Below are 25,397 nucleotides of genomic sequence, written 5' to 3'. Positions count from 1 at the left end.
GATGGGGAGATTTCCTGGATTATCCATGTGGGCCCTAAATGCCATCATAGTGTCCTTATAAAGAGAGGAAGAATGAAAGTGTCCAAAAAGGAGGCGACATTGTGACTATAAAGACAGACGGGGATGATGCAGCCACAAGCCGGAAAAGCTTTAGGTATCTGTAAGTTTCAGGATACTTTCCTCCCAGAAACATGAGCTGAGGGTGTGCCAACAGGAGCTTCAGTTGCCTCCCGAATGTGCCCACATCATCATCTTATTAAACTCCCCTTCCTCACTGACCCCCTTACTCGTTGGAGATAGGGGTCTGAAAGTGAGGAGTGAGAAAGAGAAATGGGAAAAGGCTCACTGCGGGACTTACAGAAAGCCTAGGGCAGGGAAGTGGGAGAGTTTCCATTTAGGAAAGTGAAAAAATTGAGAGATGGATGATGGTGAGAGTTGCACAAAAGTGTGAATGCACTGAGTGCCGCTGAAATGGACAGTTAAAAATGGTTAAAATAGTACGTTTTATATTATGTGACTTTTACCACAGTAAAAAACATTTTAAAAATAGAGAAAGGAATAAAGAAATAAAGACAGTAGGAGTAAGATCCAGCGGTTTAGCGGAAGGAGCACTGAGTACCCGGTGAGCCCAGGGAGCAACCCGGGGCTAAGCCTTGGTTCCCACACCCTCCCCCACTGCAAGGTGGAGGCAAGACAGCGTCACAGATCTGACTTGGTGTTCTGGTTCTGTGCTTACTAGCTTTGTGACCTTGAATGTGTTGCTTAATCTTCCCACTCCTTTGTTTCCTTATTTGCAAAATGGGGCTAATAATATTTCCTTTACCGGGTTGTGTTCTACACTCTAGAGAATTCAAGATTTTCCCCCCATTCTAACAAAGACCATGCACTGATCCATGTATCTCCATGGATTAGGAATTGTAGGATTCCAGAGAGGAGGACAAGCAAAAGGGTTTTATTCTTAGCATTCTCCATCAGACACAGTGCTAGTGTCCACATATGCACAATGCTCTGCCCCCTTCCCAGAGGGTCTCTCATGCTTAGCCCTAGAATTAGGACAGCTCACTTGGCCATGGAGCTTGTGACAGAGACGGACACCAGCTGAATTTCTGCCAACTTTAACAGTGACCACTGTGGGGAGGTATGACGAGAAGTAGAGATGCTTTCCAACCCCTCTGTCCATTTCCTTAGGGCAGAAATCAGGGCTCATGGTGACATCTAGTGACAGCCCTCTTACTCGCTAGGGGCAAGCTGTTTTCGATTGTTTGTGACTTACTGCTGTGATCTATTGTTTGTGACAAATTGCCCAAGAAAACTTAGCATCTTAAAACAGCACAAGCACTGATTATTTCACACCGTTTCCAAAAGTCAGGAATTTGGGAGCTGCTTAGCTAGATGGTTCTGACTTCAGATCTCTCATGACGTTTCAGTCAAGCAGTGGGCAGGTCTGCACTCATCTGAACTATCTCAACTGGGCTAGAGGATCCCCTTCTAGCTCATCGATGTCGCTATCAGCAGAACAGTTTTGTTCCTGGACACACGGGCTGAGAGAGAGAGAGAGAGAGAGAGATGGAGAAACAGAGAGAGAAGAGAGAGGGCTATAGAAGCCAGAGCGCCTTTTGTGATGCAGCCTCAGAAACTGTGCACTAACATTTCTGCTTTATTCTATTCACTAGAACTGAGTCACTGAGTCTCACCCACACAAAGGAGGAAATACTAGCCTCTACTTCGATGTTGAAGCTGAAACTCCAATACTTTGGCCACCTGATGCAAAGAGCTGACTCATTTGAAAAGACCCTGATGCTGGAAAAGATTGAAGGCAGGAGAAGAAGGGGAAGACAGAGGATGAGATGGTTGGATGGCATCACCGACTCAATGGACATGAGTTTGGGTAAACTCCGGGAGTTGGTGATGGACAGGGAGGCCTGGCGTGCTGCAGTCCATGAGGTCACAAAGAGTCAGACATGACTGAGCGACTGAACTGAACTGAACTGAACTTCTTGAAGGGAGGAATGGCCAAGACTTGGGGGCAAATTCTTTAGTAAAATATTCTACATTCATTTCTTAAACTTAAGCTTTATCAAGGTATAACTGATACATAAAATTATAAGATACTTACAGTATACATTGTGGTGATTTAATATATACATACATTGTAAAAGGATTCCCTTCATCTGGTTAATTAACATAGACATCACCTCACACAGGCTTCCCTGGTGGCTCAGCTGGTAAAGAATCCACCGGCAATGCAGGAAACCTGGGTTCAATCCCTGGGTTGTGAAGATCCCCTGGAGAAGGGAACGGCTATCCACTCCAGTATTCTGGCCTGGAGAATTCCATGTGTAGACCATGGGGTCGCAAAGAGTCAGACATGACTAAGCGACTTTCACTACACTTCTCCTCATATATTCATTTTTCTTTTGGGTGAAAACATTCAATTTCTACTCTCAGCATATTCCAGTTATACAACATAGCATTATCAACTATAGTCATCATGTTTTACATTAGATCTTCAGACCTCATTCATCTTATAGCCGAAAGTCTGTACACTTGACCACCATCTCTCCAATTCTCCCTTAGTCACCTGTAATCACTGCTCTACTCTCTGCTTCTTTGAGCTCAACTTTTTTAGATTCCACACATAAGGATATCATACCGTGTTTGTCTTTCTCTGTCCGACTTACCTCACTTAACGTAAGGTTCTCCATATGTCCATCTATGCTGTTGAAAAAAGCAGGATTTCCTTCACTGTCATAGCTGAAATAATATTCTGTTGTATGGATATACCACACGTTCTTTACCAATTCACCCGCTGAGGGACACTTACTTGAGTGTATTTCTTAAACTGCCACAATTACGGAAAACAAAAATGAAGCAAGCATTATTCCTAAACCCAAAGGCACATATTCTGTACATCCTCCTTGTCATGGGTATATGACCTATTTCTTGGAAGGGGTACACAGACACTAGTGATTTAGTGACTCTGCTTAACAATAACAGACAATAACTAAGCTCTATTAATCTCACCTGCTTTCCTGGACAGGAACACTATTGCAGATCTCACATGGGGATATTTCTCCAGGGTTCCCCATAACAGATTGTTGTAAGGATTAATTGGAATAATGAATGTAGTGTTTGACCCCTAAAAACTGTTCACTAAGTGGTAGCTATTATTATCCTGTCAACAAGCCTAATTGACTCCACCTCTGAAATCTCAGACATCTCCTCATTTAACCTATTATCCCCACTTGTCCTTGATATTATCTGAAGTTTCCCTTTAAATTCTATTCACAGCTTATGTTTTATAGATACTCCCTTCACTCACTGAACCAATCTACTGACTGCCCGACACTCCTGAGACAGTGAAACTCAGAGCCAATTTGACTGAGAAGGAGAAAACAAGGAGGAGAAAGGTTTAAAATTACTATCCAGCCATATTGCAAAAATATTCATTGTACTGGCATGGTTTATACAGAATGGAAAGAGGGCAATTTATATCAAAAATGAGCTTCCCTCTCAACTTTAAAAAGATACCCTTTCCTGGTTTGATGAAACATTAAGTCATTCTCTCTTTGGCAATATTTTCATGGGTCATTGAGTCTGCAGTTCAGAGTCTAGTTTTGAGGCTAGCGATGACATCTGCTTGAGTATTCTAGCAATTAATTGATGCTTTACCAACGTTTCGTTCCAAGTAAGATTTTTTAAGGCCTAGCTGGAAATCCTGGGTGGTCTATTGTGTTTGGATCAGGGGTAATATAGCTGTTCAATGTGCATGCATTTGGTTTATTAAATGTCGTGTAAACATTGAGTGCCAAGATTCATTGCTGGTGTATTTTTCTGTGTCCAGTAAGGACACAGAATGTTTCTTTCCTCAGTGAGATGAAGTAATGGTAGGTCTTCAAGGAACCATCATTCCTTTATACCCAACTCCTTCCCTCTAGCAAGCTTACTGACAGCTTTTCCAAGAATTTAATGATTAACAGCTGCCAATCCAGTCTCTCCCAGACCCATTCTTAAGTAATTCACATGTCTTCCTCATTGAGTCACACCATGGTCTCTGCTATGCTGTGTTTCAACCTTTATCTTCTTTTGAATTTTTGATCATCCATTTTGAAAATGCATGTCATCAAGAATTTCAGGACATTCCTCTATACCAAACAAGCAGTTAGCTCTGTGGTTAAGAACACAGTCTCTGGAGCCAGGATGTCAAATCACTATTATGCTACTTTCTAGCTATAATATCTTGGGCAGTATAACTTTTTCTGTCTCTTGATTTCTTCATCTTGAAAATGGAATGGGAAAATAGGTTTGGTTTAAAAATGAAATAGTTAACACATGAGAAACACTCAAAAGAGTTCTTGGCACACTAAGTAAAAAGTCAGTGCCAACTCTTATCATTATTATCCAAAGTATGTGGATCACGATGGCTGTAGACTCTGGTAAATACAGGAGGAGAATTTTTTTATTAATTGAAAACTTATAAATGAACATTTTTACTAAGTATATCCAAACTAACTTTCACAAACTAAATGGTGGCAACAAGGGCTATTCTAGAGAGAAGCTTTAAATTTCTTCCATCACAAAGCAGGCCCTGCTCCAATTTTAAATTAAATATTAGGGAAATAAGATATGAGGTGCAGGGGATGTATAGAAAGCCAGAAAATAGCTCACATCACTTGAGGGTAGCAATCTGAGCCAGAATAACCAGTATTTTAGCACTGATTCTTCTGCAAATAGAGGATTCAACTACCTCTAATTGGGAAGAACAGGCTATTGGGAAGAACAGGCTATTGGGAAGGATGCATGCCAAGCCAACTTGCAGCTGGTTGATTTTTCTGTCATCCACTCCACATATTGCTGCCTTCTACTTGTACACCATGGAATGGTCCTGTAACTATGGCAACAGGATTGCTTCCCTCTACAATACCTACTCAGCATGAACCCTGCAGCTGATATGAGAAAAGACTGGAACAACTTTCCTTTTTTAAAAAAAAGTGACTTCTTTGTTCTTCCTGACCGAGGGATCGGACCCAGGTCTCCTGCATTTCAGGCAGATTCTTTACTGTCTGAGCCACTAGGGTAGCCCAGGTAATAGGCACTGAAGATTAATGAACTTCTCTTCAGTATATTATATAATATTCAGTACATTATATACTCTTATAGAAACACAGTATAGAGCTCCAAAAGTACAAAGAACAAGCTAACCTAGTTGGCCTATTAACTCATTCTCTCCCCCAAAGTGTAACTATCTGGAAGCTATACCTAGTTGTTGCATCATCTCATCTCAGAAATTAAATTATGGGACACTTCAAAACCTGCTTGCTAGTTTGAGTCCACCATGGCCAAGTCAGGAGATGTCCTAGCAGTTTGTGCCTCTTTTTAGTCTAGTTCTACCATGTTCTTATCCATATTGCCCACTTCTTATTCCTCTATTATGTGTTTACTAAATAATAAAATTTGAGCATCACCAATATATTAATTATGCCAGTAGTGATTCCAACTTAGCTTAGTGCACCAGAACACAAGGACAGCTTTATAAATTAGATTATAAGATGCATTACAGACCTGTGTCAATATTCAAGGCTAGGATTTAGCAAGTGTGTGCATTTAACAAACATCCCAGGTGATTTCTATACAGCCATTCTAAGAACTGGTTTGGGGAACAACCACCTTAAGAAATTATAGGCCAAACCAAAATTTTTAATTAGGAGAAAATAACTCTACTACCAACCATCTTAAAAAGAATGCAAAGAAAAGAAATAGTAACTTCAGTTTTCGAATAGTTCACTGATTACTCAGAAAAAGAAAAACAAATACTAGACTCTATTCTGTTCATAGTCACCAGGTTATGGCTGGTTCTTATGACTTCTCTACCAGTCTAATGCTTTTGCATCCTTCTCCTGGGAGGATGAAGTTCACTTTTGTCACCCCAATATTATCATTTCTATTTTGCCACTTCAGATGTAGAAGCTGAATTCAAGATTATATAATTGGTAAATATGGAGATGGACTGGGAACCCAATCACGGGCTCTCATACCACACCCAGAACTGGCTCTGTCATTTGGACATGCAGATGTAGCTAAGGGAATCCACGCACAAAACCTCCAGGCATACAGTCAGAGCTCTAAGTTACCTTTGTCAAACAAGGTCTGACGAAATATGTCACTTCGAGTTGGCCCCCATGCGTCAAGCATGAGAAGACTATTTAGCAGTCACTCCTGGGTCCAAATCAAGTGAAGGACAAGAGAAATTCAGATTTGTAAGACTTTGGGGGTGATTTTAGGAATATACTAAAAATATCCTCAAAAGGGGAGTACAGTACCTTTTCTGTGGAGTATCTTTGGCAAGATCAGAAGTGTTATCGGCCCCCGTGCATCAACAAACTCTGTGATGTCATGGATTCCTCCCTTAGCTCTGTGGTCCAGAACTAAGAATTACTGAGTTTAAACTATGCCAATCAGTAATTGGCATAGTAATAAACTGATCCATAGTAATAATCCATAGTAATAATCCACTGATCCATAGTAATAAACTATGGATCAATAATCTTTAAGATTGGCTGTTAGTCATGCAAATTTCAATTAATCTTGTTAGAGAACAGCTGTGAGTCAGGTAGGTTTTCAAACCTGGTTTTAATGATGGTGAAACACAAGCTGATTGGCATTTGGGCAAGGGGTGCTTTATTTACTTCAAATTGGAACTCATGATCCCAGTAAGTTTAAATGAAAACTTAAAGTTTAAATGAAACCTAAAAGTTTCCCTGAACCATGGTCTGGCTCATACGGAGAAATTTTGTATACATTTCTGTAAATGGGCAGATTCCTCTGTAAATGTGACTGAAGCTCCCAGGGTGGAAACAAGAAGAAAGGTGTCCAGAGAGGAGGCACCTGTGAATTTTGTGGGTGAGACTTGGTGTTTGACTCCAGGTACTAAGCTCCACTGTGAGAGAGCAGACTTCTTTTCCAGATGCTAAGGCTCTTGTGGATTTGTAGGATAACTTGTCCCTAAACATAGGACATTGAAGGCAAAAAGAGAAGAGGGTGGCAGAGGATAAGACGGTTGGAGAGCATCACCGATTCAATGGACATGAACTTGGGCAAACTCCAGGGACATAGTGAGGGACAGGAAGGCCTGCTGCAGTCCATGGGATGCAAAGAGCATGACACGACTTAGCAACTGAATAACAACAACAAAACATGGAACATAAACGCCCCTCTCTCTAACATAAAGAGTATGTTTTAGTTGCTCAGTTGTGTCCAACTTTTTGTGACCCCAAGGACTGCAGCCCACCAGGATCCTCTGTTCATGGGATTCTCCAGGCAAGGATACTGGAGTGGGTTGCCATTCCTTTCTCCAGGGGATATTCGGGGCCCCGGGATGGAACCAGGTCTCCCTCATTGTGGGCAGATTCTTTACAGTCTGAGCCGCCAGGGAAGCCCCTCTAAGATAAAGGCCTTCTCTAATTCAAAGCCATGACTCATAAAGACATTGCCCAGGGTAAAGGCATCTGTTAGGAAACTGAAAGGCTGAGCCATCTGGCGGGGTTTCGGTTAACCCTCCCATCCCCACAGGTAGGGTTTTTTGCTTTGGAAGATTCCCTCAAGGAGACCAAGCTTCTGGGGATTTCTTTATTCACGTAAAAACGGAAAAGGACCTTTCTCTAGAGAGGGTCAGCCCCGATGCTTTCCAGTATTTGCAGAAGGTTTTGAGGGCAGGAGGCGGTTAGTCTTTTTGGTCACCACATCCGAGGTCGGCGGTGTCTTCACCTTCCCTGAAAGCCAGCCGAGGGCGCCCTCATTCGTCGTCGTCGGAGGGGGTGGTGGGCTCCTTCTTGCAGCTGTGGTGCTTGGCTCGGTGTCGTCGGAGGTGGTTGGATCGGGTGAAGGCCTGGTCGCAGTCGGCGCACTGGTAGGGCCTCTCGCCGTTGTGCACCCGAATGTGCTGGGCCAGCTCCGAGGCCACGCGAAAGGCCCGGCCGCACTCGGCGCAGAGGAAGCCCTTCTCCCCGGAGTGGATCTGTTGGTGCCGCTTCAGGGTGGAGGAGCGCGCGAAGGCCTGGCCACACTGCGCGCAAGGAAAGGGCCGCTCGCCGGTGTGGATGCGCTGGTGGCGCGCCAGGCGCGAGGGCTGCGCGAAGGCCACGCCGCAGTCGGCGCACTTGAAGGGCCTCTGGCCGGTGTGCAGCGTCTGGTGCTCCATCAGGTTGGAGGATTTGGTGAAGCATTTGCCGCAGGTGGAGCAGGGGAAGGGCCGCTCGCCCGAGTGCACGCGCTGGTGCTCCATCATCCGGCTGGCCACGGCGAACTCCCGGTCGCAGGTGGGACAGCGGAAGGGCTTCTCGCCCAGGTGCGTGCGCTGGTGGCGCAGCAGCGACAGCGGCTTGTTGAAGGTCAGGCCGCACTCGGCGCAGGGGAAGGGCTTGTTGTTGCTGTGCATGTTGCGCTGGTGTTTGCGCAAGTCCGAGGAGCGCACGAAGGCCTTCCCGCAGTCCGGGCACGGGTAGGGTTTCTCGCCCGTGTGCGTGCGGATGTGCTTGCGGTGATCGGAGGACCAGGTGTAGGTCTTGTCGCAGAAGGGGCATCGGTAGGGCCTCTCGCCTGTGTGCAGGCGCTGGTGCTGCTGGAGCGTGGCCCGGTGTGAGTACGCCTTTCCGCACAGCTCGCACGCGTAAGGCTTGGCTCCCGGCGACTTCTGGACAGCCCGCCCGCCCCACAGGCACTTGTAAGGACGCGCCTCCCCCTGCCTGCCCTCCCTGGAGCCCGCCGGGTTCGGGTCGTTAGAGCCCTTCCGCGCTTTGGCCAGAGCCTCCTCCGCTGCCAGCTGGGCCTGGGTGGCCGACTCCTGGGCTGGTGTGTGTGTCTCTTGCGTGGAGAGGTCCCAACTGCCCCCTGCTTTGGGGACACACCCTCCCAGAGAGGAGCTGTCTAGGGACTTGTCTCGATCCTTCTGTGCATGGAAGTACCTTGCAGAACCAGGGAAGTCGGATGGGACCCCCAGGGCGGCGTCCGGGTTTGCCCTTGAGTTTCCCTCATCACCAGCAGGTAATGAGGCCCTAGGAGGTTGCGTCTCACCGAACCATTTGTGGGAGAGGCCCCTGGGGAGGGCACTGGGAGTCATGCTTGCTCTGGGGGAGGCCTGGGTTGGGGTGATGTTTGACGCATCTCTTTCCCAACTGGCCTTCTTCCCCGGCAGGGCCATAGGTTTCTTCCCCACGCCTGCGGCACTAAAGGAGTCAGAGAATTTCTCTTCCTTCCTACGGGCTGGATGCTGCCAGGGCAAGTCAGGATTGTCCTCAGTCACTTGGGAGCTGCTCCTTAGATGGGCCTGCTGATCAGGGTCACCAGTGCCCCCTTGGTCTTCTGCCTTTCCAGGGGCCTCATCCTCACTCTCCAAGTTGATGCTCAGCATCCCGGGGTCATAAGCCTCCCCGGTCAAGCTGCAGAGGGGAGATGCATTTCCCCACCCATCCTGCGCCATTATGTGCAGGCCCTTTTACTCCTGCTTCTCCAAGACCTTCACTTGGCTCAGGAAACCTGCAAAAAGGAAGATCGCAAAGAACAGACTTAATCACCTTCACGGCCACAGGGACTGAGTTCTTACTACAGGTCTGTGTGCAGCTGGTAGCCACATCAGCCACATTGGTGGTCCGTCACAGGTGAAGGAGGACCTGGGCCCTGGTGAAAACTCCCCAGTCACCCTTAATCCTTTGGAGGTCTCCCTTGCCGGAAGTCCCAGGAGACAGCGCTGTCAGGATGGCCAGTGTGAGCATTTGCTGAGTAGCATCTGTGCTCTGTCCCACCCCGGGGCTCAAACGCCAACTGCTAGCCAGATGGGTTCTCTGTGAGCTGAGGAAGGCTAGACGAGAGGGCAGAAAGCAAGGTCTGGTTGTCTTTGGACCTCTTAAACTGTCGGCCCGGCTGGGAAGCTGAAAGCCAGGCTGGCTCTTGCCGTTCCTGCCAGGAGAGCAAGCCTGCCATATTTTGATGGTGGCAGCGAGGCTGCCTCCCAGGCACTGGGCTGTGTGGGCCACCTCTTCCAAGGACACAGACCAGCTCCTGGGAGCATGGGGGTGAGTCAGGAAGACACTACAGTGTTCCCAGGAAGAAACCCAGCTGCCCCTCCCTGCTTAAGTGGGGCTTCTCAGGCCTTTGTAGCAAAGCACCCCTTGCTGGTGGGCAGGGTAAACACATGCAATCAGGGAGAGAGGGATGCCCACGGAAAGCTCGAACCACCCCTGAAATATTGCTTCATCTTAAACATTCATGGGAATGTACATTCTATGTCCTGTTTGTTCTAACATGAAAAGGGTGTTTTAAGTTACCTTCGGTTTAAATGTTTTAACTTTCCCCCAGTGTGTTATATTTAGCCTGTGGCCTCATGGATTCCTGGCATGCCCCCATATACTCCCAGGGGTGCCTATACCCCAACTTGAAAAGTGTGGACTTAGGGTTTTGACAGCAAGGCACTACAAGGGAGCCTTTGAGTTGCATTTTCTGATTGATTTTATTTTAGCTTGAAGACACAGAGACCTGCTGGGGTTGGCTAATAAGGATTGTTTGTATGAGTTTTACAGGGGTTGCCTGAGTGAGGGGAGAAGGCAATGGCACCCCACTCCAGTACTCTTGCCTGGAAAATCCCATGGACAGAGGAGCCTGGTAGGCTGCAGTGCATGGGGTCATTAGGAGTCAGACACGACCGAACAACTTCACTTTCACTTTTCACTTTCATGCATTGGAGAAGGAAATGGCAACCCACTCCAGTATTCTTGCCTGGAGAATCCCAGGGACGGGGGAGCCTGGTGGGCTGCCATCTATGAGGTCACACAGAGTTGGACACGACTGAAGTGACTTAGCAGCAGCAGCCTGAGTGAGAGGCAGGCTACTGAGGGTCTCTGTGGAGCTGGGGGGGAGGGAGGGAGGGGGAGGAACAATTTCTAACCCAAGGGCTGAGTTTGGTCTGGAGGGAAGCTTCTGAGAATCCCAGAGATGAATAGTACTAGCAGTTCCATTTTCTGGGCAAATGTTACGAGCCAAGCAATGTGCTGAGTGCTTCACAAGCATGACTTTCTTTATTCCTCCCAGCAACTTTTAAGATAGACGCTGTTACTGTTAGAGTAACCTTTCCATTTTACAGACCAAAAAACTGAGGTTTCAAGAGATTACTCACCTACCCAAGGTCACACAACTCATAGGCAGCAGTCCTGGGGTTTTTGCCTTCAAGGAGCTGTCCTGGCTCCCAGATGTGGCCTCCCCACGGAGGCCCTGCCCGGAGGCTGGGCCCTGCCCAGAAATGGCCACAGCATCCTAGGGGGAGAGCCACTGCTTTCTGAGGCATCAAAGCCCCTTGTGTTTTCTAGGCCAAGGCACCTTGGCTACGGGGCTACGGGGCCTCGTGGCTGGGCTCCTCCCTGCCCCTGTTGACCCAAATTGCCCTCGGCAGGAGAGAGAGGCCAGATTGCACTCTGCAGAGACTGTTCCCGGGGCGGTCAGGAGTATGACTCATTGAGTGTTTACTTTCCGAAAGCTGCTGCACTTCTCCTCCACCCACCTTCCACCACCTCTCAGAGGGATACCAGGAGCGGCTCTGCACTCCTGTTCAGGGCGGAGGTGTTCCATCCTTCCTCAGCAAGACAGATTCATTCCTTCGACAGATGTGGAACAAATGGTTAAAATCGTATGCCTGTGTCAACAAACATCTCTGAGCCTGGTCCTCTTCATCTGCAGCATGGAGATAGTGCCCCTACTGTATAGTCTGTGGGATGCTCCTGCACACACATGGCTGGCACTCAGTGACTGGGACATTGTTACTCGAGCTGCTCGCTCCTCTGGGAGGTGTCTAGGTGGACGATCCTCCCAGTTTGGTGCTCAACGTTCACACCGTAAGGTCATGTGTTATTAGCCCCTGTGCCATCAAGCTGCCTTTCTCCCAGCTCTTGCTTGATCATAAGCCCAGGTACTGTGAATGTGTGTGGAGGTGCAGCAAAGGGGAGGAATCCTCACTCTCTCCTTGGACACAGAAGCCATAGATGAAGGGAGGACACAGTGCAGCGATGACTGGGGTCCAGCCTCTCCTGTCCCTTTGTGCCCGAAGCCCAGGAGTCACTCCCTCCCTCTGACCGTCCTGCTCTGTCCTTGTAATGTGTTAGAGTTGAGTTGACATACCTCTTGGCAGGAAACCAGGTTGGACGTATTTTCAGTGGTTCTTGGAGAGTAGCTGTGCCTGTGTGTGTAGAGGGACACAGCACTGGCCAGCGTGCTATGACTTCCTGAGGCCAGCATGCCTGTTCAGGACTGTGATCCACCAGTCAGATGGCAGGGGGGTGCTGGTTTTGAGTGAAGCAGATTCTTTCTTTCTCTGGGACAATGTGCCATGCAGGTTCATGGGGAGCGTTTCACAGACCACTTATCCCACCCATTCCCCACCCCACCTCTGGCACGTGTCCCCCCTTCTACACAACACATGTCTCATCCCCGTCCTCCGGGCCAGAGGCGAGCCTCCTCAGGGTGGCACCCGGCCCTCTGCTAGCTCACTGCTGACGGGGGGCTGCCTTCCAGATGGGAAACCCCTCCCCTGTCTGCAGCCACGTCCCCTGCTTGCTTCTTCCTGCAGCAGCCAAAGGTGCTCTCTTGACCACCAAGAACACTGAGAGGAAGGCAGGGGCTCAGACAGGGTTTTTCTGGCCAAGGTGACACGAATATTCCCGGTCTGGAAGAGGAATGCTGATGCCATGGTGCGGGTAGCCCCTCTGCTTTCCAGATGCGCTGACTGACCCCAGAGGCAGGCAGCGCGCAGTCCTTTCCTGGACCTTCCTCCACACTTGCTGTCCAGGTGCAGCCCTGGCACACCCAATTCACCCGTGGATGTGATGCATTGCAGAAACCTGGCCTCACAGCTTGCTCCAGCTCCTGGCCCTAGCCCCCTCTTCCCTTTCATAGATGGTACCTGGTCCACCCCAGGGCAGCCACCTCCCTTCTTCTCCTCTGCCCACCAGCTTCAGACCTGGCTCAATTCTGGCTCACACATGAACACTCACCTGGGCAATGCAGACAGCCAAGGAGGCCCCCAACCCGGCTTCTCTGCTCCCTGTGGCTTCTTGGCAACAGGGAGCTGAGCTGGATACAAATCAGCAGAGACGGTGTCTCTGTCCCTCACACTTTTGTGTCCAGTCCAGCAGCTGTGAAGAGAGCTTCAGGAGGTGGGGCTGGTGTAAGACACTCAGCCTTCCTGCCTGCAGCCCAGAGGGCAGCCTGGGAAGTCCAGGGGGGCTGCCCTGTCTCACTGCCTGAACCAATTCCCGCTGCTCCCTCTGAGCCCGCCTCCCCTCCAGTTTTCCTCCCTCTCTCCTTTCCTCCCGCCCTCAGGAAGGTTACTCAGTCCTCCTGCAGGTGGCCCTGTCCCTCCTGCTCACTCTCACCCCTTCTTCCAGTGGAGCAAGCACTTCATTCTTCCATCCTGCCCCGATATGTCCTTGAGCCTCTGGTCGCACTGTGAGCTTCATGAGGAAGCATGTTTTTTCTTCCTGGGAGGCAGGACCGGGTGTTTGGTCTGTACCCCTACCTCCTCCATTCTAGTACCCACATTTTGCAGCACTGTGGTTTGAGGAGGGGTATTTCCAGAATGTTTTGCAGTTATCATTGGCTCAAAGATGCCTGTGACCATTTAGTTAGGGGTGGGGTACAGGAAGATAATTTTCTTTCCCAATTCATGCCCAAACCAGGCCTGTCTCACCATCTTTCAGCATTGCTGCCCAGGCAGGTTCATTTTGAAGAGAAAATTGGCCCACGATTGAGACTCAGTATGTCTAGAATTGGTACCCACTTAAGTCTAGGGTACCTTTATTAGGGTGAGTGCTCAGGACACTAAAATAGGGGATAGAATGTGATGTCCCCATGTGGCCAAAAATATACTCAGGGTTCTGGTGCGTTTGAACCTTAAGTCACAACCTGTGTGACCTTGGACAAGTTACTTGACCTCTCTGTGCCTTAGCTTCGTGTCTATAAAATAGGGATCATGGCAGTATCCTCATCACAGGGGTCTTGGGAAGGTTAAATGAGATCATGCACATAAAGAGCTTAGCACTGTGTCCAGAACATAGGTAAGTGCCCAGAAAAGCCAGCTGCCCTCCTTGTTATTATTGATATTCTTGTTTCTAGGGAACAGGTGGCTCATGGGGCTCCTTTTACATGTCCGGGGCCTTGAGAGTGATAGTGATACCTGACACATTTTTCTGAACAATAAACTTCAGAATGTGATGGAGAGAAGCAGGTCCCTCTGCCCCTTGGAGTATTGTGGGTGTGGCCTCAGAGGGGGAAGTCAGGCAGCAGGGAAGCTTCTAAGTCTTTGAGCCTGCAAGTCTGGAACAAAGCTTCAAATCCACATGTCCCTGAAATAAAGTGCAGAATGCTCCAGATATGTGGATATATACTGTTTGGGCAAAAGGACCCATTTCTCGAAGGGGCTGCAGTCCAAAAAAGGATGAGAACCATTGGTGTTGAGGGGAGAAGGGGTGGGATAGAAAGAGTTGATGCTTAAAATATCTCCTATAGCATCTTATCAGATGAAGTTGCCACCAACCCACACCCCAACACTGTTGTTCAAAATTTCCCAAGCGACCCTATCATACAGGTTGCCCTTTAGGTCCCTTTGGCAGAAAAGTGACTAGATTCCTCAGAGGGGCCGGCGGAGGTCAAAGCCGGCGCTGGGGAGGGAGTGCATGTGTCCCTCCGCACTCCCAGGGCCACAGCGCTGTGCCCATGCACGGAGCTCTTCCTCAGGCCGACACTGCGTTGCCGCCGGTGCAGTGCCTCCATCCTTCCTCGCCGCGTTCCAGGTGAGTCCTGCTATGGTCCGTGTTACCCTCTGGTCCACAGACTGAGTGTGCAGAGACACAGACAGCCTGGTGCCTTGTCTAGTTGCATAACCCCTACTGAGTGCAGCTCCAGTTCCAAGGTGCCAGGGTCTTAACCACAAACTGCCCAAACACGGTCACCTCAGAGCCTGCATGTTTGGCCTTGGTCTAGCTCCACCCTCCCTTCCTCCTGGAAACCCTCAGTCCGTCCCCCCAAGGCTGCGTGACTCTGTGTGTGTGGTCCCTGCAGGGCACCCTCCCACCCAGAGGAAGAAGACCTTCTTTGCCCTCAGCACAGCTCCCCAAGGAGATAAGGGGTCCCCTAAAGGCCAGCTCATTATTGTCCAGCTGACACAGCTTGTCTCTCATTATGGTTTATTTCTAGAAACCCTAGCAACTGACTGTAGAACAAAAGCCCACAGGCCATGGGACTTTCATGTTAACTCGCCCACATTGCCTCCTCCTCGGTTTTCGAAACACCCTGATGTGACCACTGCACTGTGGGCCAGGCCACTCCATGAGTGAGAAATGGGATAAGAAGCAGCCCAGATACTCATGACAGCAAGACGTAACAGGAGCCCCTTTTCCCGAGTCATCTCCCTGAGAGGTCCCCTGAGCCCCCTCTGATATCCTATTTCACACCTTTACTGTGTGTGGAACTTCTGCATCCTCAGGAGCTGCAAGCAGGGAGCTGAGGCGGCCTCAGAACGGAATCCCAGGTCTCGCTCAGCCCTGGTCAGCCTGCTCGGACCCGAGAGCACAAGGACCTTTTCAACAGCACAAACACAATCACCCTGATTGAATCTCCCTGACAATCATTCAGTACCACTAGGCATGAGGGCTGACGGGAAGGCCCCATCTTTTTCCTTCTTTTTAGAGCTTTTGGAATCTCTATCATTCTGCTTAGTCCCTTATGTACAGAGACAAGGGAGGTGTTGTTTTTGTTTGTTGTTATTTGCAAGTCTGCCTTCAAAATCAGGCATTCCCTTTGAGATGTCCTGACTGGCAGTGGTGAAAACAGGGGTCCCCTTGCCTGTCTGGGAAGGGAGAAAAGAGAGATTGAGAGAGGCCTGTATGGAAGGGCACCTGGCCCCTGCCAGGCAAGATGCTGGAGCTCAGTGGTGCCTGTGAACCACACAGACTGGACCGGCTGGGCCGAGTGAGATAAGTGGACAGTGGAACAGACAGACTGGCACTCCATCCAGGAGAACATGTGGGCACCTCGCTGAGTTCATGAACCATGGCTGAGCCTGGACATTGGGTCTGACTGTGATTCTGAGAAACCATGAGAAACTTCCCAGCTCCACTGATGAGGCTCCGGGACCCCTCCTCTGCAGCCCACCCCTGGCCTCCCACCTGACCCTGCCTTGCTCTGCTTTTAGCCATCAGTACTGTGATCTAGTTGAGCTGCTCTCCAACAATGGGAACCCTGGGTGAGAAATCAACCATCCAGTCTGCTTTCTTGCCCCAGGCCTGTGTCATCCTTGAGGAAGATTAATGGAGCCACTTAAGTGGCCCAAACATGGGAGAGACTTCAAATATTTGTTGTTTTTCTTGCAGGCATCAAACTTTATTGGGTAATAGAACACATGTGGCAAGCAGAATTACGAGTTGAACAGGAACTTGGTACACAATCTCGGGTTAGACAGACCTGGCTTTGAATCCCAGGTCTATTTGTTTGATGACCTTGACTAACTTCCTTAACTTCCCTGAGTCTCGGGCCCTCTGTCTATAGAATGAGAATAAAAATTAATTACAACATTTGTTATAAGGTTGTTGTGAAAATCTCCTGAAACAATATTTTTGAAGTTTTTAGCCCAATGTAGTGGTTTTCAATAAATTATTATTTTTAGCCTAGAGCTGATGGGGCCTTGCTGGTGTCTTTCCACCCTGCCCGTCCTTTCAGAATGCTTGTCCTTTGTTACTGTGCCACCAGAAGAGCACCATCTTCTCTTTCCTACTTTGGTCTCCTTGCCCCAAGGTGTTTCCACTCAGAGGCCAGCCAAGCAGACCTTTTCAAGGCCAGTGATATTCCCAGAGCAGTGATATCAGGGCTTTTCATTGTGTGTTGCATTTGACACACATGGCAATCGATGCCAAGAATGGGAGGTTTGTGTTCTAGACAGGATGTCAGAACGTGGCCATAACTCCAACCATCCTGTTTCTACCACTTGCTGTGTGACTGTGGACAAGTTACTTAACCTTTCTGGGCCTCAGTTTCTGGATCTGTAAATTATGGTTAATGATAGTGTCTACCTTCCAGGGTTGTTATGGGCTTTAAGTGAGGTGATGTACTTTACACAGTACAAGTGATAGGCAAGCACTCAATCCGTAATAGCCAATGTGTGTGTGTGTTAGTTGCTCAGTCGTGTCTCAGTCTTTGATACCCCATGGACTGTAGCTCACCAGGTTCCTCTGTCCATGAGATTCTCCAGGCAAGAATACTGGAGTGGGTTGCCATTCCTTTCTCCAGGGGATCTTCCCAACCCAGGGATTGAACCCAGGTGTCCCTCATTGCAGGCAGATTTGTTACCGTCTGAATCACCAGAGAAGCCCTAATGACCAATAGTAATATATTAATGATTTCAGGAGAGAGGGACTCACCTCTACTTCAGTCCAAACAGCAGAGAACCCCACCTCTAGTCTCCATCAGAACCTTCTCTTTGAGTTTGCCCGAGGTCTCACCCTAGGGATGATCTAGAGCTAGAGTGGTCACCGGAGCCCCTTGGGTGAGCTCAAAGCAGCCCACCCACCTCTTAGCTCCTCAAGGCCCACCCTGTGCTGTAGTGATCCTCCCAGACGACCCCCAAAGCTCCTAGTCCCCACCTCCAGAGGATAAGCTAAAGGCAACAGGATGGGAATCTCTGAGGTTCATGGTGAAGTTCAAACACTCACTCACTCTACTGACACAACAGAAGATTTCCTTGGCACTGAGAATGGCACCCCCTTCCAGGCTGCAGATTCTTCCTCATTTACCTTGGCCTTGGGACCTCGTAGAAGACAAAAGAAAGAACACCACAAACACAATCCTGGGAGTCTTCTGTTCTATACACTTACCTGCTGCCTCTGCTGGTCCTTCTGGCTGGTCTGGGGGTTAGAAGACACTGCGTATCTGTAGTTAATGAACAAACGGAAACAGAACCCTCTAAGCTCTTCCATCACTGGGGATCCTTTTAACTAAAGATTACTAGAGCCCTGGGCATGATGCAGCTGTTGAAAACTGAAAAAAAAAAAGGCATCAAGACTCAGAATTTTAAATGAAGAGATGTTAGAAATGATCTCATGCAGCCCGCTATTTTCCAGCTGTTGAGATACAAGAATGCATATAAGTATTCCATCTTTCACCTATTCATTCATCAAACATGTGTTGGGCACAACTCTGGCTGGAGTTTTCAAACTGAAGGACACAACTTGTGAATAGGAAAGGAAATCACTTTCATGAACCATAACCAACATTCTTGTTTGAACAGAGTAGAATGGATCAGAGTGTCTTATACATAAGAAAAGTTTAATTGCAAGTACTATTTTTTTTTACTTTTACATACAGACATATGTATGGAGTTGTAATGAAAACTATTTGTTAGTCGGGTTTGCTTTGATTCCTGGTCAGAACATTTGAAAAACATTATGCTTGGCATCAGTCTTGCTCTGCGTAAGACAAATATGGATCTGATTAAATATGGTGATTCCAGGGCCACACCCCAGAGGTTCTTCAGGTGTCCAAGGACCCTAGAATCCGCATTTCAACAAGCCCCCACGTGACTCTGAGGCATGCTGTGGGTAGTCAGAAAAGGAGGAATCGGCCTTGCCTGGACTTCAGAGAGGTCTTTCCAAAAGAGATGCTTATTTTTCAAGATGCCTTGAAAGATAAACTTGGATTTACCAAGTAAAGAAGGGGAGGGACCGGCCACACTACCATCAGGCTTTCACATCTCATTCCTTGGCTTTGCTGTGCCCTTTCTCTGCATAAGGACCGGCTTCCCAGCTCTCTGGCTCCCCCTCTGGCTCACTTGAGCATTGCCACCAGGATTCTGACTTGTGCCTGCAGCTAGGGAGCTCCTGTCTGGGGCCTTTGTGGGCCCCACCACCTACAGTGCTGGCCAGGGTAAAAGGGGCCTTTTCTTTCCAAAGCCCCCACCGATCACATACGCCTTTCTTCACAGCTGTCTAGCTCGGCTGCCTGAACACAGAGGTCATTCACAGGAGATGAAGAGAGACGTTTGAGGTTTCCATAAAAACACACCTTCCCTTCCCATTTTCAGCGGCTGCCCTGAACATAACTGGAGAGGACCTGTCTTCAGAAGGCTCTGGCCCAGAATGTGGAGCCAAGATTCTTGAAAGGAGTTCCCTTTAGGGCTCCTGGGATGCGAAACTACTCTATCTGTGGATTCTCCGGGCCAGGGTGAGCTGAGGACTGGTCCTCCCGCCTAGCCCGGCAGTGTGTGGGCCTGTTCTCTGGAAAGACTGTGAAAACCTGGGACAAATCTAGGTAGAGGATGTGGGCAGAGGCTGGAGATCAAAACACAAGCAAAATTGAAAGTGGTTATAAACATATACAAGCACACTTTGCAGTTTCATGTCATTACATTTGAAAATAACAATGAGACAAATTATATCCTTGCACAGATGAAAATAAAATTAAACTTGCATTCAGAATAGAAGGTCTTACCTTGTAAGTCTGACTAGAGGATTATCAATTTTATTGAACCTCTCGAAGAATCAGCTTAAGGTTTCATTGGATTTTTTTTCCCTATTGTATTTCTTTCCTATTTTATTTATTTCTGTTCTGATCTTTATCATTTCCTATATTCTACCAATGTTGGGTTTACTTTGATCTTTTTTTGGTTTCTGAGGGTGGAAATTGACATCATTACCTGAGATCTTTCTTCATTTATAGAAAAGACTTTTAGTGTTATAAGTTTGTTGTGACTGGAATTCATGTCTGTTTTGTTCACTGATAAAACCCTAAAGTCTAAAACAGTAATTGGCACATAGTGGGTAATAAATATTTTTCAAATTAATAAATTGAAAGCTCCTATTTTCCCACAGCCCTCAAAAGAGTTCCCATTTTACTCCAAAAGAAGCCAGTTCCTCACATGATCTTTAAGGCCTGTACACAGCTGGCCCCTTACTACTTCTCTGACCTCCTTTCCTGCTATCCTTCCCTTAGCTACTTTGGCTCCTTTTGATGTTGTTTAGTTGCTAGGTAGTGTCCAACTCTTTGCGACCCATAGACTGTAACCCTCCAGGCTTCTTTGTTACATGGCTGTATAAAGGTCTAAGCCACCAAGTCTTTGTTATAAAAGAAGACCAATGAAACCTAAAGCTGATTCTTTGAGAGGCTCAATGAAATTGATAATCCTCTAGTCAGACTTACTAGGCCAAAACAAAAAAAAAAAAAGAGAGAAAATACCAATTAGTAATATCAAGAATGAGAGATATGACACATTTACAGATTCTGCAGATATTAAAAGAATCAGAAGGGGATGTTATGGACAACGTCATCCCAATAGATTTGACAACTTAGAACAGAAAAATTCCTTGAAAGAAACATGCTGCCAAAGCTTACCCAAGAATAAATAGGTAATGTTGATAGCGATGTACCTATTAAAGAAATTGAATTTGTAGTTAAAAATCAGCACACAAACAAAGCTCCAGGTCCAGAGGCTGAGTCTTTCTACCTTCTCCTTACTTGGTCTCCAGATGCAGGAAGCTTATGGGAGCAATGGTAGACTCAGGAAGATAAGTTAAGAGGCTTGGCAGTCATCTTGGTGGGACATGATGGTCATTTGGACTGGAATGGCCACAAATGTTGAGAAATGGTCAACTTTTGGGTGTATTTTGAAGTTAGAGCTAACATGATTTTATTACAGACTGGATATGGAAGTGAAGGATAGACAAGAGTCAGGGACAACTCTTAAGATTTTTGGTCCAAGCAACTGGAAGAATAGAGTTGCCCTTAACTGAGTTAAGAAAGAATGTGGGAAACAGATTTTAGAGGAGAAGATTGAGTTTAGGTTTGTTTCCAAGTGGAAACATTGAAGAGAGAGTTGAATATTGGCATTAGATTGGGTATAGGCTGCTGGATGTCAAGATGGAGATCTTGGTAGAATGTACAGTTTAAGAGTTATCAATGTATGAACTGCATTTAAAGCCGCATCATTTTGAGTCACCAAGGGAGTGTACATACTGAATAGAAGAGGAACCTTGAACAGATTTAGTGTTAATCAGTGTGGGAGATGAGAGAGAAAAGAAGATACCTTTAGCAAAAGAGTTGAAAAGAAGAGAACAAAAATTTGAAGGGAAATCAGAAAGATGTGATATTCTGGAGATCAAGGGAAGAAATGATTCCAAGAGTAGGAAGTGATCTGTTACACCAAATGGTGCTGAGAGCTCAGGTTAAAATGATCACTAAGAAATGACTACTGGAAGGACCAAGGCTGATGCTCCAATAATTTTGTCACCTGATGTGAAGAGCCAACTCATTGGAAAAGACCCTGATGCTGGGAAAGATGGAGGGCAGGAGGAGAAGGGGGCGACTGAGGATGAGGCAGTTGGATGGCATCGCAGACTCAATGCACATGAGTTTGAGCAAACTCAGGGAGATGGTAAAGGACAGGGCAGTCTGACGTGCTGCAGTCCATGGGGTTGCAAAGACTTGGACATGACTTAGAGACTAAACAATGAGAAATGACCATTTGATTTAGCCACATGCTCATTAGAAGCTGATTGGAGTAGATTTAAGAGAGGAAAGGAATTGTAGTCAGGGAGCATAGACAGCTCCTTCAAGAAATTTTCCTGTAAGAGGGAGCTGGGACATGGGAAGCACTTCCTTTGCATGCTGAAGGAAGTGACCCATTAGAGAAGGAGAAATTGATGAGGTAGGAGTGGAGGAAATTCCTCTGGAGATGTCCTTGAGAAAGAAAGAGGGGATTGGATCCAGGACACATGCGGATGTTGGCCTCTGCACAGTTCATCCCCAAGAAGAGGAAAAGCTTAAGGACAGGGACTCAGATGCAGGGGCGTGGGGAGAGGCGGAGCTTGAGAAAGTGCTCTTTCTAGGTCTGTTTTTCTCACTGTAATAGGAAGCAGGTCATTGACTGAGATGGAAGGTGGGGAAGGAGGTGTGGGAGGCCTGAAGAGAGAGAGGTAGGAAATGTTCAACTAGGAGAGTAGGAAAGTGAATGGGTCCATGATTGCCAGGCAGCATTTAAAGCCCACTTGAGGTTAGCGGTCAAGAACTAAAGTTAGACTGGTTGGGAAGGTGGTGAACTTTCTTCCAGCCATGGTTAGCTGTGTGGGCACAAGAATGGAGTAGACTCAGAAGTGGAGTTTCCACCCTTGTGGCAGAAAGTGGAGAAGAACTAAAGAGCCTCTTGATGAAAGTGAAAGAGGAGAGTGAAAAAGTAGGCTTAAAACTCAACATTCAGAAAACTAAGATCATGGCATCTGGTCCCATCACTTCATGGCAAATAGATGGGGAAACAATGGAAACAGAGACTTTATTTTTTTGCAGTCACTGCAGATGGTGACTGTAGCCACCATCTGCATGAAATTAAAAGATGCTTGCTCCTTGGAAGAAAAGCTATGACCAACCTAGCTTTTCAACCTATTGAAAAGCACAGACATTACTTTTCTGACAAAGGGCCATCTCATCAAAGCTATGGTTTTTCCAGTAGTCATGTATGGATGTGAGAGTTGGACCATAAAGAAAGCTGAACACCGAAGAATTGATGCTTTTGAACTGTGGTATTGGAGAAGACTCTTGAGAGTCCCTTGGACAGCAAGGAGATCCAACCACTCCATCCTAAAGGAAATCAGTCCTGAATATTCATGGGAAGAGCTGATGCTGAAGCTGAAGCTCCAATAATTTGGCCACCCGATGCAAAGAACTGACTCATTGGAAAAGACCCTGATGCTGAGAAAGATTGAATGCAGAAGGGGATGACAGAGGATGAGATGATTGAACGGCATCACTGAATCGATGGACATGAGTTTGAGCAAGCTCTGGGAGTTGGTGATGGACAGGGAGGCCTGGCGTGCTACAGTCCATGCGGTCACAAAGAGTCGGACATGACTGAGTGACTGAACTAAACTGAACTGAATAGGATGGAGGACGAGATGACTGGAGGAAAGGAGATCAGGGAACCCAGAGGCCAGATACATGGGGCTGTAGTCCCAGGAATTAGGACATGATGGTGTTGGTGAGAGTGACAGTGAGCGAAGTGCTAAGATCTACATACAGAATGAAAGAGGAACTTCCCTGGTAGTCCAGTGGTTATAGGAATCCAATCCAAGCCAAGCCAACACAGTGGACATGGGTTTGATCCCTGGTTGGGGAACTAAGATCCTACTTATTACGGGGCAACTGCACTTGCGTACTGCAATTACTGAGTCCATGCTCTCTCGAGTCTATGCTCCACAGCAAGAGAAGCCCACATGCTGCAATGAAGATCCAGTGCAGCCACCTCCCACCCCCTGCCCAAAAAATGAATGAAAGAAAGTGATCTGGGGTTTATGGGAGATTATGCCAAGGAGGGGTGGTGGGTGCTGCAGGCTGATGATTTGATCTTCAAAGCCAAGACGTTCTTACAAGAATGACCTGAAATGGCAAGAAGAGATGAAGAAGACACCTGCCCTACCCATTGGTAGAAGGGATGTAAAAAAGAAAAATAACTCACCCGTTGAGCAGGCTGAATGGAACTGCTCCAGAAAAGAGCAAAGAGGGAAAGAGAGGTGAAGATAGAGAATAATGTTTCTATCAGTGATGGTTAGAACCTCTCAGACCAAATCCTACACCACCTGCTCACTCCCTCTCTGCACTCCAGCCAGAGTCTTTGGAATGTTTATTAGACATGCCAAGTTCTTTGCAACTTCAGGGCCTTTGCATATGCTTGAAATCACACCTCTGCCCCACCCCAATTCTTTAGATCTCATGTTGAGTATTATTTCTTCTAAGAAACCTTGCTGAACACCGTTCTTAAATCAGGGTATGAGTGCTGGTGCCAGTATTCCACACACACACTTTCTGCGGTCAAGGAGTCCAGCCTCCTGACACATATCAGGAAGTGAGCAGGTGATGTGAGTTTGCTAAGAGCCACGATGGGGCAAATCCAGGGCACATGGGGGTATACAACTCAGCCATGGCGGTGGTGGTGGTGGTGGGGTTCAGAAAATGACTAAACAGAGGTCTAAAGGCTGACCAGGAGATAGCTGAGAGAGGGTAGGAGGTTATTGAGAGAAAGTAGGGAGCTGGGAGCCCTTCCAATGGCTGAGTGAGAGGAGGTGAGAGGGGCTGATGTTGCAGAGACGAGGATGCAGGGCCTGTGGGACATGCTAAGGATGATTATTTTGTCTTTAGAAGGTATATGATTCTTTTGCTCAAGGATTAAGAGCAGAAACAGAACGTGATCAAATGTGGCCCACACTGTGTTTCACCCCAGGACGAGTTCAGAGCTGGCACACAGGAGCCAGATGACCCCAACCTTCTGGGGCACAAAACAAGGCCGAATGCTGTCCTGGAGAAAAGCATTTGGCTGGGATCCTGCAATCACGGAGCCACAGAACGTCCTGGACAGCTGGCCTCCTACCCACCATGCAGACAGCTTTATTAACCAGCTCTTCAAAAGGTCCACCTTCTCCATTTGATTCTGGTGCCGTGTCTTGACCTTCTTTGTACCTATTATCAGTAGCATCTGCTATAGACCCTGGTGTGCAGGAACACTGAGTTCCTTTGTTTTCTCACTGTGGTTTGACTGCATAGCTCTCTATTTCTGATCTATGACAAGGTCCAAGAGTCCTTCACGGGACCAATAGATCTGGTCCTTGGACATTTGTGTCTACAGGTTACCATGGAGACAGCTGGGGCTCACAGGTCTGTAGGTTCAGGGATGCTTCATTGCCATTCTCAGGACCTGAAAGTCCTTTGCAAGGCTGGGAGGGCAGCACATCCTAGAGCTTCAGCCGCTTCCCTCTGGGGCCTGGTGAGTCCCTGAGGTGCTGCAGGGCCAGGTTGGGAGTGGTAGCTGGGAGCCCTTATCACATCGGACCAGGAGAACTCTGCAGAGAGGAGAAGTTTTCTCTGTCTCCTGCTTGTCCTGGTTATACAGCTTCTTCCCTCAAACCCAGGCCTCCCTCTTGTTCTTTCACACCAAACCTGGAGGCCCCTAATACTCCAAATCTAATCTTAATAACTGAAAAACTTGTTTCCCTGTCTCATAATCTTTAAATCTGCCAAGAAATTGAGGAGAAATGCTAGCATTCCATCCTTTTGGGGGCAGCCAAGAAGTGGATTAAAAATAAGACAATTCAGTATCTATATTCAAATAGCCTAGCTTGCTAGTCCTATTGCCTGGAATCTCCTCTCCCGTTTTCCACCTGCCTGTCTCCCACTCACCCTCAGCTCAGATGTCACCTCAGATAGAAATGACGCATATTCATGAATCGTTCTCACTTCTCAAATCCTCTGCATTACTTGCCCCTGTCTGGCCAGGCAGCAACTGGCTCATATCAAGTAGGTACTAAACTGAACCGAATTCCAGGCAAAAAGAT

At 47.5% G+C, this 25,397-nt stretch overlaps 1 protein-coding gene across 1 annotated transcript; it reads right to left on the bottom strand.

Moving 5' to 3' along the window:
• Nucleotides 1-7,615: 7,615 nt before the first annotated feature.
• On the bottom strand, nt 7,616-11,373 carry ZNF648 (zinc finger protein 648). The gene is made up of 2 exons (XM_081486517.1): nt 11,165-11,373; nt 7,616-9,531 (listed from the first exon to the last, which is right to left on the bottom strand). The coding sequence occupies exon 2, from the start codon at nt 9,473-9,475 to the stop codon at nt 7,793-7,795; it is 1,683 nt and encodes a 560-aa protein (XP_081342643.1). The 5' UTR covers nt 9,476-9,531; nt 11,165-11,373; the 3' UTR covers nt 7,616-7,792.
• Nucleotides 11,374-25,397: the final 14,024 nt, after the last annotated feature.

The sequence above is a fragment of the Giraffa tippelskirchi genome, chromosome 5 (assembly GCF_054371585.1).
Source record: "Giraffa tippelskirchi isolate mGirTip1 chromosome 5, T2T-mGirTip1v1.2.pri, whole genome shotgun sequence".
In the NCBI taxonomy this organism is placed as follows: domain Eukaryota; kingdom Metazoa; phylum Chordata; class Mammalia; order Artiodactyla; family Giraffidae; genus Giraffa; species Giraffa tippelskirchi.
This window is presented reverse-complemented; position numbering and strand designations above follow the sequence as displayed.

Bases quoted from the DNA above. Each gene is read 5' to 3' on its own strand.
- ZNF648 (XM_081486517.1), bottom strand. From the start codon at position 9,475: ATGGCGCAGGATGGGTGGGGAAATGCATCTCCCCTCTGCAGCTTGACC.